Source organism: Bison bison, unplaced genomic scaffold (assembly GCF_000754665.1).
Source record: "Bison bison bison isolate TAMUID 2011002044 unplaced genomic scaffold, Bison_UMD1.0 scf7180017864249, whole genome shotgun sequence".
Taxonomy (NCBI): domain Eukaryota; kingdom Metazoa; phylum Chordata; class Mammalia; order Artiodactyla; family Bovidae; genus Bison; species Bison bison.
The window spans coordinates 3,070,916-3,086,646 of record NW_011494821.1 but is presented as its reverse complement, the minus strand read 5'-3'; the positions used below and the strand labels follow the sequence as shown (position 1 = coordinate 3,086,646).

The window sequence follows — 15,731 nt, the reverse complement described above, 5'->3', positions numbered from 1 at the left end:
AAATAAACTTGTCAAATGGATTCATTTTACTATACAAAATTGACTCTTCAAATGTAAATCAAAACTAGAATAAGGTATCATCTCACTGCAGTTAGAATGGCTATCATTAAAAAGTCTATAAATAATAAATGCTGGAGAGGGTGTGGAGAAACAGGAGCCCCTCCTACACTCTTGGTGGGAATGTAAATTGGTGCAGCACTCTGGAAAACAGTATGCAGTTTCCTTAAAAAACTAAAAATAGAGTTACCATATAACCCTGCAGTCCCACTCCTGGGCATATACCTAGTAAAAATGAAAACTATAATTTTAAAAGATACATACTCCACAATGCTCACAGCAGCACTATTTACAATAGCCAAGACATGGAACCAACCTAAATGTCCATCAGCAGATGGATAGATAAGAAGATGTGATACAAACACACACACACACACACACTAGAATATTACTTGGCCATGAAAAGGAATGAAATACACAGATGAGCCTAGAGATTATCATTCTAAATGAAATAAGTCAGACAGAGAAAGACAAATATCATATAATATCACTTACATGTAGAATCTTAAAAAATGATAAAAATGAACTTATTTATAAAACAGACACAGACTCGTAGACACAGAAAACAAACTGATGGTTACCAAAGGGGTCAGAAGGAGAGGGATGCCTTAGGAATTTGGAATTAACAGATATGATGACCCCAGATGGGTTGGAACCAGATGGTTGATGACATTGACTCTTGGTTACATCATCATCAACAAATCAGAAAACTGACCATGAGTGATCATGGACCCCATAACCCTGTCCCCAGCAAGTAATCCCTTCTTCTTTTCCCAATATAATCTCTGAGTAAGACTTGGCAAGTGGGAGTTGGTTCTTTGGGACATGATTTCACATTCTCCCCAGGATTGCGAACTTCCTCAATAAAGGAAGCTTTCCTTTTACCCAACACTTGTCTATCAGCATTGGATTCTTGAGCAATGAGGAGCTGAACTTGAGTTTGGTAACAATGTCAAAAAAACATAAGGTAGACACAAAAATAAATCAGAGGGAGAGAAAAAGCTAAGATATACAATGATGTAAAAAATGTGCACAGGAAAGTGAATAGGACACATTTAGGGGAGGCTGGGAGGTTGTGAAGTGTGGATCTTATTTCACACTGATCTAAGAGCATAATTATTTTAAAATAATACCAGAATCAAAGCAAAGTTATAACTTAAAAAAAAAAAAACTCCTGCATTATATTAGTGTAAGCATGCAAAGTGTGAGTTTCATTTAAAAAGTTAATCTTACAATGTGCTTTTAGAGGGTCCCATAAGGAAGAAAAAGAGGAAGACCTTGCTACAAGATCATCAAGACCTCTTTCCCTAGTTCAACTACGCAACTACACTTTACCTATTGAATGATTATGTTCTATGTCATTTTAACAAAAGTTTACATAGTGACAAAAAAAGTCTGAAATAATATTTCAGTATTAATATATCTCCTACATAAAACTGTATAGAAATACCAACCTTATCATCAAAGAGAGAAGTGAATTTTCTTTCTACAAATGACTCTTCTGAGAGCTCCCTTCATGTCTCTGTTCCTCAGGCTGTAGATGAAGGGGTTCAGCATGGGGGCCACCACAGTGTACATCATAGACATGACAGTCTCCTTAACAGTGAAATTATGAGCTGATGGGCATAAGTAGAGACCAATAATTGTCCCATAGAAGAGAGACACCATGGTGAGGTGGGAGCCACAGGTGGAGAAGGCTTTGCAGATGCCCTTGGCAGAAGGGACCTTGAGGATGGAGGACACGATTTGTGCATAAGACGTGATGATTAGTAGGAATGGGATGACGATAATGAGCCCTCCGACGAAAAATATCACCAGCTCATTCACTCGAGTGTCAGAGCAGGACAGCTTCAGCAGAGCAGACAAATCACAGAAAAAATGGGGGATCACATTGTCTTCACAAAAATGCAGCCTGGCCATGAGCAGGGTGTGCAATATGGCATGGAACGTGGTCAGCACCCAGGGCAGCACCACCAGGAAGAGACAGAGCCTGGGGCTCATGATGGTGGTGTAGTGCAGGGGGAAGCAGATGGCCACGTAGCGGTCATAGGCCATGGCCACAAGGAGGAAGTCCTCCAGGTCTCCAAAGAACAGGAAGAAGTACATTTGTGTCAGGCAGCCAGCATAGGGGATGGACAGGTCTTGGCTCTGCATGTTCTGCAGCAACTTGGGCATTGTGACAGAGGAGAAGCAGAGGTCAGAGAAAGACAGGTTACTGAGAAACAAATACATGGGTGTGTGGAGGTGGGGATCCAGGCAAATGAGGACGAGGATGAGAAGGTTCCCCAGGACGGTAGTAACGTACATGGCCAGGAACAGGGCGTAGAACAGGTTCTGATGCTCTGACTTGATGGGCAGTCCCAGCAGGAGGAACTCTGGGACAATAGTTTGATTCCTTCCTGTCATGTTCTGTCTCCAGTATCTTTAGGAAGAAATAATAGTGTCCTTGAAAACCTGAATTTCAGAATGAACTTATTTCTATGATAAATGGCTCATAGGTGCTTTGTAAAACTATTTTATATTTTTCTCATCACAATAATTACAATCTTTACAGGACCCCAATTCTCTATAATCAGAATCTCTATCATTGGAAATGACTTATTTTCTTCATTTCTCTTTAACATGAAACAATATTCCACCTTACCTAAAACATTCTTATCCCTCAGCTTCTGAGACACATAATACATTGGTTTTTCCCATACTTGCCTGGTCAGACATCCTCAATACTCTACTGGCTTCTGTTTTGTCTCTATCTTCAACTTGATTGATGTTCCAGGGTTTTTTCCTAAACACTGTTCTCTTATAAGTTTATATACCATAAGAAAAAGGCTTCCCAGGTGGTGCTAGTGGTAAGGAACCTGCCTGCCAATGCAGAGACAGTGGAGCCTGGAGGGTTACAGTCCATGGGGTTGCAGATTTGGACAAGATTGAAGCGACTTAACACACATGCACCAAGAAGAACTCATCTACTTCAATGGCTTGATTACCATTTAAACTTCAGTTGTAGATGTCTCTCTAAACCATATAATAATATACTCAATTGCTTGGGTAATGTCTCTACTTGGATAGTACATCTACATCTTCAGTTAAACAGATTCCAAAAGAAACACAAGATCTCCCTTTGTGCCTCTCCCAATTCCCTCCCCCTCTAAACTTCCATATCCCAGAAGAAGACTTCCAGGTTATCCAGATAAAGCATGAGAGTCTTCTTTCATTTCCTCCTTCTGTTATCAATACCCAACATCTGTCAACAAGATCTAGAAATTCTTTCTCCTTCAACCACTCCTTATCCACACTGTCACCACCTTAGATCAGCCTGACACCACATCTTGTTTGTACTATTGGAAAAATCTGTTTTGTGGAAAAAAAAATGCTACTGGAATATAGTTGATTTACAATGTTGTGTTAGTTTCAGGTGTATAGCAAAGTGAATCAGGTGTGTGTGTGTGTATGCGTGTGCGTGTGCTCACACATACTCAGTCATGTCCAACTCTGCAACTTCATGGACTGTAGCCCAGAAGGCTTCTCTGTCCATGGAATTTCCTAAGCAAGAATACTGCAGTGGGTTGCCATTTCCTATTCCTGGGGACCTTCCTGACCCAGGGATCAAACCCTTGTCTCTGGATATATATATATATATATATATATATATCTATATATATATATATCTCTACTTCTTTTAGTATTCTTTCCAGGATAGGCCATTACAGAGTATTGAGTATAGTTCCCTGTGCTATACATTAGGTTCTTATTAGTTATCTATTATATATATATATTATATATATATATATAATATATATTATATGTAGTAGGGTGTATATGTCAATCTCAATCTTTGGAACAACCTCTTAATTTATCTCCCTGCTTCCATACTTGAAACCATCTACATCGGTATCTTTCATCATAGTGAGCATTCTAAGATGAAAAATGGATGACCATTCTCCATAAAGTCTTTGTGGATTCCCATTGCTTTTAACATAAAGGCAAATTCCTCAAAGGCAAATTCCCTTCAAAAAGTGACTCATGACCCGACCCTTGCCTAACTCCGAAACTCCATCTGGCCCCACAACTGTGCTCACATTTCACTCTCCAGCAAAGCTGGACTAAACACAACACTCTGCTCCAACACTTTGCACTCACTGTTCCTCTTCCCTAGAGTTCTCTCCCTTCTGCTCCCTCTTTTCCCATGGCTTCCCGTATTCGCCCTTCACATATGTTTCATGTCATTTGCCCTGCAAACCCTCCCTATCTCCCACAGGCCAGAGGAGAATGCACTGCTATGTTTCCAAGCATCCTTCTTGTCCCCACAGCACTCCAGGACAATGGGATCATTTCTCTATGGCTGCCTTCTTCACCGGATTATAAACCCCACGTAGGAAAGGGTCACGTCTGCCTTCACAGCCGCCACAGAGGCAGCATCTGGCCCAGTGCCTGGATACAGGTGGTGTTTCATAAATATCCACTGGTCGTGTTTCAGGTTGCGATGTGCATTTCTCTAGCTTTAAAGCCAGCAAAACTCCTTTTCCGTTAGAATCACTACTCTTACTAACTCCTCCCAGGACAGAAACTCACCACCTTCAACCATTTAGCACTAAATTTGAGCGTGTGTTACAAAATGTATGGAGCAATGTTGCCCCCATGGTATATTCTTGTACCTCAGACACACTGTATGAATGCTCAGTCTCTTGTTCGTGTCCAACTCTTTGTGATCCCATGGACTGTAACTCGTCAGACTCCTCTGCCCGTGGGATTTCCCAGGCAAGAATACTGGAGTGGGCTGCCATTTCCTTCTCCAAGGGAATCTTCCCAACCCAGGGATCAAACCCGTATCTCCTGCATCCCCCGCACTGGCAGGCAGATTCTTTGCCACTAAGCTACCTGAGAAGCCCTTTCAAACACACTACTATTACACGGATACAGATGATATAGATAAAAGAGACATATGCATGTATATGGATAGATATAGATAAATTCGCTACTGGATCTGTTTCTCTGGAGAAACCTAACACTCCCTAGTGCACCTCAAAGTGGACAAAAAAGCAGAGGAGAAGCATCATTACTTGTGGGAAGCTCTTTCATTAAGACATAACTGAATCCAACAGCTGGGATTTCACCCCTTGATGCTGGCTGATCCAGCTACGTCAGTAGGTTTTCACCTGGATATTACATAGAGGCAAAACACTGGGAAAACACACCTGGTTTCTCAGAGTTTTGTCTCCTTGGTAAATGAGCAGGACCTCATTTGTGTGACTGGGAACATCTGTATTAAGAGTGTGACTACCGATCACAAACCAGAGACAGAACTTGGGGATGTTGTCACCGACGGTGCCATGAGCCTCTCACCTTCTTCACCAGTTAAGTCAGTAGTTTTCAGCCAGAACTGCACTTAAGGAAATCTAGGGTAACGCTTCTTAAATTTAATATCCCTGAAAAATCTCCTAGGAGTGCTTGTAAAACACTGATTTCGATACAGTAGGCTTGCTTCTGCATTCTAATCAGCACCCAGGTAATGCCCCTCCTCAGTCCATGGGCTTCACAATGAGTAGCAATTCTATATGACACTGTTAAAAATAAAGATCACTGGACCCCTGAGATAAATATAATCACAGTCTTTGAGAGGAAGCCCATACACAGTTCTTAAAGCTCCAAGGTAATCCTAAAATAAAACAAGGGTTCAGAAGTATGGCATTAATACTTACCTCAAGAGTTGTTAGTACACTGAAATTACACAGCGTTCTGGGAATAAATGACATGGTAAGAAACACATAAGAATGTTGTTATTAATAAAAATAGATTATAATGTGTGAACCTTAATAAAAACTTCTCAAATGTAGTGAAGTTTTGGGAAGCAGAGGGGTGAAAAAGGAAAGCATTACCATACTTGAAAAACTCTCCTGGTGAGTACCGAACAATCTGAAAAATCAAGACTTTCAGGTTGGAAAAACCCTAACAGACCAGCTTATTTACTCTCTGCCCAGCTTACCCAGTGTGAGAGGACTATGACCCGAGATCCTGCTTCTCTTTATTCACTAAGGCATGTGAGATAACAGCCTCTAAAGTCATCTCTGGCATCTGGAAAATCCTATCCACCTCTCCCATTCTGCTCATCCTTGGGCCAAACGGGCCCTGGATCCCAGAGGAGTCTGGGTCCTGGAGGAGCTCATTAAAGACAAAGTAATTACTCAAGGCCTCTCTAGGACACCTCTTCCCATGGTGGCTCAGATGGTAAAAATCGGCTTGCAATGCAGGAGACCCAGGTTCGATCCCTGGGTCAGGAAGATCCCCTGGAGAAGGGAATGGCAACACATTCCAGTATTCTTGCCTGGAGAATCCCATGGACAGAGGAACCTCGTGGGCTACAGTCCGTGGGGTGACAAAGAATCAGGCACGACTGAGCGATTAACACTCTCACTTTCTCTAGGACAAATGCTTTCAGGGTCCTGGAGCAATGACTGATTAGAATCACTGATCACACCTGACTATACATTGGGGGAAGGTGAGGATGGAGAGAAGCTCATACACGAAAGCTTAATCACTGACTGTTTAGGCAATGGACAGTAGACACTTGTGTTTGGAGCCTATATTTCCAGAGGTAAAAAAGGATGGTTTGTAAAGTCATAAAACAAGCAGGAACCATCTGATCAGATCAGATCAGATCAGTCGCTCAGTCGTGTCTGACTCTTTGTGACCCCATGAATCGCAGCACGACAGGCCACCCTGTCCATCACCAACTCCTGAAGTTCACTGAGACTCACATCAATCGAGTCAGTGATGCCATCCAGCCATCTCATCCTCTGTCGTCCCCTTCTCCTCCTGCCCTCAATCCCTCCCAGCATCAGAGTCTTTTCCAATGAGATAGTACCCTAAAAATTCTGAGGAGTGCAACAGGCTGTTTTCTGTGGGCAACAAGAAAGCTTCAGTGGTTTGAGTAAAGTGCCAAGAAAGACATTGGTGTTTTGGGTTTTCTGTTGTTTTCTGACCATTCTGGGCAGCATGTGAGATCTTAGTTCCCTGACCAGGGATCAATCCAGCACTCCCTGAAGTGAAAATTCAGTGTCTTAACCACTAGACTGCCAGGGAAGTCCCAAAACACATATTTTGGAAAGATTCTCAAGATGGAAGAATCTCTCAGTAAAACACCGTTTCCCATAAATGACCTATAACTAACAAAGAGTAGTTACCTACATGACACAACCATATGCAGATATATAGGAAGTACTAGAGTAAGAGACAAGAGAAACACTCCCTGATCATATTTGATTCTTCCTCAAGTCAAGATAGAAAAGAAAACTCAGTGTGAATCCCAATGAAGTACTTCTGCCTTCTTACCTCTGTGGGAAAACATACCGGCACCTGCCACTTCCATCGTCTCTAATACTCCCCAGATGTGTCAGAATACCTCCTAGTTTCCAGCTCTTCCTGCTGCTGCAGTTATCTGTGGTCACAAAGCCATAATTAACTTTTTTGTGGCTGCACAGGGTCTTCATGGCTGTGTCTAGGCTACTCTCTCGTTGTGGGGTTGGGCTTCTCGTTGCGGTGGCCTCTCTTGTTGCAGAGCACAGGCTCTTGGTGCACAGGCCTAAGTAGTTGTGGCTCACGGGCTTAGTTGCCCTAGGGCATGACAGAGGAGCCTGGTGAGCTAAAGTCCACGGGGTCAAAAAGAGTAAACACGACTTAATGACTAAACAACAACAAAGATGAACTAAACTAGCAAAGGAGATGGTTAAAGTAGCAAAGGAGATAGAAAGCTCACTTTAGGTTCAGGGCAGGTCAAGAAGACACTGGAGACATAAAATCAGAAGAGAATCAGAAGTTCTTAACCTTAATCAGAAAGTTAAGAGACAGAATAATGCAAAGCCTTGCTCAAGAACAGATAAGTAAGTATCAATATTCAACAATTAAAAGTCCAGTTTACAGGAGGTAAGCAGGGGAGAATTTTGAATTTTAAATAGTATTGACCTCGAGGACACAGTATTATATGATGCATGATTTTTTGTTACATTTTCAAAAAACATGATAAGTTAATTGTTTAAAAAAGGGACACAGACACTGAAGAAAAGGCTCTCCTCTCCACCTTTATGTGGCAGACCTGGGTTCGAAGTGGCCTTCCTAGGAGCATGGCATGGCCCGGATGGCGGCCTCACACATCCAAAAGGGCCAGGTTTAGGAAGGGACCACTGGCCCATGAATTTGCTGCCACAGCGGCACGCAGTGGGCAAGGAGGCAGCACATCCCAAATTAATGCAATTTACAAGCTATCACAGCTGTGCTGTTTTTTCAGTCTCCTCTGTATTTTCAAATGGGAGGATGATAAAAGTAACTGCATTGGGAGTTGTCTGGTGCAGTAAATATTCGTATCCTACTGTGGGCCCAGGTTCTGCAGTTTAAATCTCTTCATTCATGGAAGGTCTGTCCAAGGTGGTGGATCAAGGGCAGAGGGGAGAGGGTGTGTCAACAAGTAAATGAGTAAATGCTCAGTAAGCAATAGTGTTTATTTCAGCAGTAAACCAAACACTGAAAACAGTAATGAAATAAAAAGTTGGAGGGAGGGCACAAAGATTAATTGGAAATTTAAAAATGAAGCTTCTTTGAGTAACCTGGAGAGAAAAATGAGAAAGATCCGGCTAGGAGGTCACTGACATCCCCTTTCCAAGTCCTACTACATACCTCCTTGTATCTCTTTTCTTATGTACAATCTCCTACTAAGTCATTGTAAAAAAAAACAAAAAAAAAAAACATTGAAAACAGAAATCTGGGTTAATATCCCAATATTAATATCAATATACCTACTAAATAAAATTCTGTAGAAATCCCATCTTTATCATCAACTTTACAGTCATAGAGAGAAGGCATTTTTCTTTTTGCAAATGACTCTTCTGAGAGCTCCCTTCATGTCTCTGTTCCTCAGGCTGTAGATGAAGGGGTTCAGCATGGGGGCCACCACAGTGTACATCATAGACATGACAGTCTCCTTAACAATGGAATTATGAGCTGATGGGCATATATAGAGACCAATAATTGTCCCATAGAAGAGAGACACCACGGTGAGGTGGGAGCCACAGGTGGAAAAGGCTTTGCAGATGCCCTTGGCAGAAGGGACCTTGAGGATGGAGAACATGATTTGTGCATAAGATGTGATGATTAGTAGGAATGGGATGACAATAATGAGCCCTCCGACGAAAAATATCACCAGCTCATTCACTCGAGTGTCAGAGCAGGACAGCTTCAGCAGAGCAGACAAATCACAGAAAAAGTGGGGGATCACATTGTCTTCACAAAAATGCAGCCTGGCCATGAGCAGGGTGTGCAACATGGCATGGAATGTGGTCAGCACCCAGGGCAGCACCACCAGGAAGAGACAGAGCCTGGGGCTCATGATGGTGGTGTAGTGCAGGGGGAAGCAGATGGCCACGTAGCGGTCATAGGCCATGGCCACAAGGAGGAAGTCCTCCAGGTCTGCAAAGAACAGGAAGAAGTACATTTGTGTCAGGCAGCCAGCATAGGGGATGGACAGGTCTTGGCTCTGCATGTTCTGCAGCAATTTGGGCATTGTGACAGAGGAGAAGCAGAGGTCAGAGAAAGACAGGTTACTGAGAAACAAATACATGGGTGTGTGGAGGTGGGGGTCCAGGCAAATGAGGACGAGGATGAGAAGGTTCCCCAGGACTGTGGTAATGTACATGGCCAGGAACAGGGCGTAGAACAGGTTCTGATGCTCTGACTTGATGGGCAGTCCCAGCAGGAGGAACTCTGAGACAGTAGTTTGATTCCTTCCTGTCATGCTCTGTCTTCAGTATCTTTAGGAAGAAGTAATACTGTCCTTGAAAACCTGAATTTCAGAATGAACTTATTTCTATTATAAACTGGCTGTTAAATGCTTTGTAAAACTATTTTATATTTTTCTCATTATATAATTACAATCTTTACAGGACCCCAATTCTCTATAATCAGAATCTCTATCATTGGATATGACTTATTCATTTCTCTTTAACACAAAACAACATTCCAACTTTCCTAAAACATTTTTATCCCTCAGCTTCTGAGACACATAATACATTGGTTTTTCCCATACTTGCCTGGTCAGACATCCTCAATACTCTACTGGCTTCTGTTCTGTCTCTATCTTCAACTTGATTGATGTTCCAGGGTTTTTTCCTAAACTCTGTTCTCTTATAATTTTATATACCATAAGAAAAGGGCTTCTCAGATGGTGCTAGTGGTAAGGAACCTGCCTGCCAATGCAGAGACAGTGGAGCCTGAAGGGTTACAGTCCATGGGGTTGCAGATTTGGACAAGATTGAAGCGACTTAGCACACATGCACCAAGAAAAATTCATCTACTTCAATGGCTTGATTACCATTTAAACTTCAGTTGTAGAAGTCTTTCTAACTCATAGAAGAAGATACTCAATTGCTTGAATATTATCTCTTCTTGGATGTATTACAGGATAATACAAGATGTATTATATCTCCTTGCCTGTAATACAGATTCCAAAAGAAACACAATATCCCTTTGTGCCTCTCGTGATTCCCTCCTCCTCAAGTCTTCCATATCCCAGAAAAAGACTTCCAGGTTATCCAGATTAAAACATGAAAGTCTTCTTTCATTTCCTCCTTTCTGTTATCAATATCCAATATCTATCAAGAAGATCTAGAAATTCTTTCTCCTTCATTCACTCCTTATCCACACTGTCACCACCTTAGATCAGTTTAACATCACATCTTATTTATACTATTGGAACCACCTTAAAAAAATGTTATTGTGCTAGTTTCAGGTGTGCAGCAAAGTGAATCACTTACGTGTGTGTGTGTTTCCAACTCTTCGCAACCCCATGGACTGCGGCCTGGCAGACTCCTCTGACCATGGTATTTTCCAAGCAAGAATAGTGGAGTGGGTTGCCATTTCCTACTCCTGGGGATCTTCCCGACTCAGGGATCAAACCCACATATCTTGCGTCCCCTGCACTGGCAGGCAGAATCAGTTATATCTATACATACATCCACTCTTTTTTTTATTCTTTTCCCAGATAGGTCATTACAGAGTCTTGAGTATAGTTCCTGGGCTTTACATTAGGTTCTTATTAGTTATCTATTTTATATATAGTAGGGTATATATCACCTTAATCATTGGAACAACCTTAATCTTAATGTCAATCTTAATCTTTGGAACAACCTCTTAATTCATCTCCCTGCTTCCATACTTGAAATCCATCAGTATCCTTTATCATAGTAGGCATTTGAAGATGAAGAACAGGTAACCATTCTCCATAAAGTCTTTGTGGATTCCCATTGCTTTTAACATAAAGGCAAATTCCTTAAAGGCAAATTCCCTTCAAAAAGTGACTCATGACCCGACCCTTGCCTAACTCCGAAACTCCATCTGGCCCCACAATTGTACTCACATTTCACTCTCCAGCAAAGCTGGACTAAACACAACACTCTGCTCCAGCACTTTGCACTCACTGTTCCTCTTCCCTAGAGTTCTTTACCTTCTGCTCCCTCTTTTCCCATGAGTTCCCGTATTTGTCCTTCACATACATTTCATGTCATTTGCCCTGCAAACCCTCCCTATCTCCCCCAGACCAGAGGAGAATGCACTGCTATGTTCCCAAGCATCCTTCTTGTCCCCACAGCACTCCAGGACAATGGGATCATTTCCCTATAGCTGCCTTCTTCACTGGATTATAAACTCCACATAGGAAAAGGTCATGTCATGCCACAGCTGCCCCAGAGCCAGCACCCGGCCCAGTGCCTGGATACAAGTGGAGTTTCATAAATATCCATTGGTTCTGCTTCAGGTTGCGCTGTGTTTTCCTCCAAATTTAAAGCCAGCAAAACACCTTTTTTTTTTAATTTTATTTTATTTTTTAATTTTACTATATTGTATTGGTTTTGCCATATATCAACATGAATCCGCCACAGGTAAAATCACTACGCTTACTAACTCCTCCCAGGACAGAAACTCACCACCTTCAACCATTTAGCACTAAATTTGACCGTGTGTTACAAAATGTATGGAGTAATGTTGCCCCCATGGTATTTATTCTTGTACCTCAGACACACTGTATGAATGCTCAGTCTCTCATTCGTGTCCAACTCTTTGTGATCCCATGGACTGTAACTCGTCAGACTCCTCTGCCCGTGGGATTTCCCAGGCAAGAATACTGGAGTGGGTTGCCATTTCCTTCTCCAAGGGAATCTTCCCAACCCAGGGATCGAACCCGTATCTCCTGCATCCCCCGCACTGGCAGGCAGATTCTTTACCACTAAGCTACCTGAGAAGCCCTTTCAAACGCACTACTATTACACTGATACAGATGATATAGATAATAGAGACATATGCATGTATATGGATAGATATAGATAAAATTCTCTACTGGGTCTGTTTCTCTGGAGAAACCTAACACTCCATAGTGCACCTCAAAGTGGACAAAAAAAGCAGAGGAGGAGCATCATTACTTGTGGGAAGCTCTTTCATTAAAGACATAACTGAATCCAACAGCTGGGATTTCACCCCTTGATGCTGGCTGATCCAGCTACGTCAGTAGGTTTTCACCTGGATATTACATAGAGGCAAAACACTGGGAAGAGACACCTGGATTCTCAGAGTTTTGTTTCCCTGGCAAAAGAGCAGGACCCCATTTGTGTGACTAGGGATCACATCTGTATTAAGAGTGTGACTAGCGATCACAAACCAGAGACAGGACTTGGGGATGTTGTCACTGATGGTGCCATGAGCCTCTCACCTTCTTCACCAGTTAAGTCAGTAGTTTTCAGCCAGAACTGCACTTAAGGATCTAGGGCAATGCTTCTTAAATTTAATATCCCTGAAAAATCTCCTAGGAGTGCTTGTAAAACACTGATTTCAATACAGTAGGCTTGCTTCTGCATTCTAATCAGCACCCAGGTAATGTCCCTCCTCAGTCGATGGGCTTCACAATGAGTAGCAAGAAGCTACTGGATTCTTGATCTACTGGACCCCTGAGATAAATATAATCACAGTCTTTGAGAGGAAGCCCATACACAGTTCTTTTTTTTTTTTTTTTGCATTGATTGATTTTATTTTTAAACTTTACATAATTGTATTAGTTTTGCCAAATATCAAAATGAATCTGCCACAGGTATACATGTGTTCCCCATCCTGAACCCTCCTCCCTCCTCCCTCCCCATACCATCCCTCTGGGTCGTCCCAGTGCACTAGCCCCAAGCATCCAGTATCGTGCATCGAACCTGGACTGGCAACTCATTTCTTACATGATATTTTACATGTTTCAATGTCATTCTCCCAAATCTCCCTCTCCCACAGAGTCCATAAGACTGTTCTATACATCAGTGTCTCTTTTGCTGTCTCGTAGCTCCAAGGTAATTCTAAAATAAAACAAGGGTTCAGAAGTATGGCATTAATACTTACCTCAAGAGTTGTTAGTACACTGAAATTACACAACGTTCTGGGAATAAATGACGTGGTAAGAAATACATAAAAATATTGTCATTAATAAAAATAGATTATAACATGTGAACCTTAATAAAAACTTCTCAAATGTAGTGAAGTTTTGGGAAGCAGAGGGGTGGAAAAGGAAAGCATACTTGAACCATACTTGAACAACTCTCCTGGAGAACACCACACAACCTGAAAAATCAAGGCTCTCAGGGCAGAAAAACCCTAACAGACCAGCTTATTTACTCTCTGCCCAGCTTACCCAGTGTGAGAGGACTGTGACCCGAGATCCTGCTCCCCTTTATTCACTAAGGCATGTGAGATAACAGCCTGTAAAGTCATCTCTGGCGTCTGGAAAATCCTATCCACCTCTCCCATTCTGCTCATCCTTTGGGCAAATGGGCCCTGGATCCCAGAGGAGTCTGGGTCCTGGAGGAGCTCATTAAAGACAAAGTAATTACTCAAGGCCTCTCTAGGACACCACTTCCCATGGTGGCTCAGATGGTAAAAATCGGCTTGCAATGCAGGAGACCCAGGTTCGATCCCTGGGTCAGGAAGATCCCCTGGAGAAGGGAATGGCAACACATCCAGTATTCTTGCCTGGAGAATCCCATGGACAGAGGAACCTGGTGGGCTACAGTCCGTGGGGTGACAAAGAATCAGGCACAACTGAGAGATTAACACTTTCACTTTCTCTAGGACAAATGCTCTCAGGGTCCTGGAGCAGTGACTGATTACAATCACTGATCACACCTGACGATACTTTGGGGGAAGGTGAGGATGGAGAGAAGCTCATACACGAAAGCTTAATCACTACCTGTTTAGGGAATGGACATGGGACACTTGTGGTTGGAGCCTACATTTCCAGAGGTAAAAGAGGATGGTTTGTGAAGTCATAAAACAAGCAGGAACCATCTGATAGTACCCTAAAAATTCTGAGGAGTGTAACAGGCAGTTTTCTGTGAGCAACAAGAAAGCTTCAGTGGTTTGAGTAAAGTGCCAAGAAAGACATTGGTTTCTTGGGTTTTCTGTTTTTGTTTTCTGACCATTCTGGGCTGCATGTGAGATCTTAGTTCCCTGACCAGGGATCAGTCCAGCATTCCCTGAAGTGAAAACTCAGTGTCTGACCACTGGACTGCCAGGGAAGTCCCAAGACACATATTTTGGAAAGATTCTCGAGGTGGAAGAATCTCTCAGTAAAACACCATTTCCCATAAATGACCTGTAGCTAACTAGGAGTAGTTACCTACATGACACAACCATATGCAGATATATAGGAAGTACTAGAGTAAGAGACAAGAGAAACACTCCCTGATCATATTCAATTCTTCCTCAAGTCAAAATAGAAAAGGAAACCCAGTGTGAATCCCACTGAAGTACTTCTGCCTTCTTAGCTCTGTGGGAAAACATACTGGCACCTGCCACCTCCATCGTCTCTAATACTCCCCAGATGTGTCAGAATACCTCCTAGTTTCCAGCTCTTCCTGCTGCTGCAGTTATCTATGGCCACAAAGCCATAATTAACTTTTTTGTGGCTGTGCTGGGTCTTTGTCGCTGTGTGTGGGCTTTTCTGTTGTTGCCGGGAACAGGAGTTACCCTCCAGCTCTGGGGTGTGGGCTTCTCGTTTGGTGGCCTCTCTCGTTGCAGAGCACAGGCTCTTTGTGCACAGGCCTAAGTAGTTGTGGCTCACGGGCTTAGTTGTCCTAAGGCATGACAGAGGAGCCTGGTGAGCTAAAGTCCACGGGGTCAAAAAAGAGTAAACAGGACTTAATGACTAAACAACAACAAAGATGAACTGAACTATCAAAGGAGATAGAAAGTTCACCTGAGGTTCAGGGCAGGTCTAGAAGACACTGGAGAAAGCAGAGAATTAGATATAGTTTCATGTGGGTGGCCCCACTGCCTAATAGTAATTGGGGCAGCGGCTTTATTAGCACCTGAAGCTTTAAAAATAATTAATGGTCGAAACCTTCTTGTACTGACTTCTCATGATGTGAGTGGAATATTAAATTCTAAGGTTAATATTTGGATGACAGACAGTAGGCTTTTTAAGTATCAGTCATTGTTGTTAGAAGGACCAGTAACTAAGCTTAAAGTTTGTGGAAATGTAAATCCTGCCACTTTCCTTCCTGAGAAGGAAAATGAAACACCTGATCACGATTGTTCTCAATTCCTAACTTTAAACTATGCAGCTCGGGAGGATCTAAAGGATACCCCATTAGACAATCCTGACATGG

At 42.4% G+C, this 15,731-nt stretch overlaps 2 protein-coding genes across 2 annotated transcripts; both read right to left on the bottom strand.

The window, feature by feature from the left end:
* Positions 1-1,518: 1,518 nt before the first annotated feature.
* On the bottom strand, positions 1,519-2,463 carry LOC104994031 (olfactory receptor-like protein DTMT). The gene has a single exon (XM_010847491.1). It carries the CDS (start codon positions 2,461-2,463, stop codon positions 1,519-1,521), a length of 945 nt encoding a protein of 314 aa, XP_010845793.1.
* A 6,430-nt stretch (positions 2,464-8,893) lies between these two features.
* On the bottom strand, positions 8,894-9,838 carry LOC104994028 (olfactory receptor 1E2-like). The gene has a single exon (XM_010847490.1). The coding sequence runs from the start codon at positions 9,836-9,838 to the stop codon at positions 8,894-8,896; it is 945 nt and encodes a 314-aa protein (XP_010845792.1).
* Positions 9,839-15,731: the final 5,893 nt, after the last annotated feature.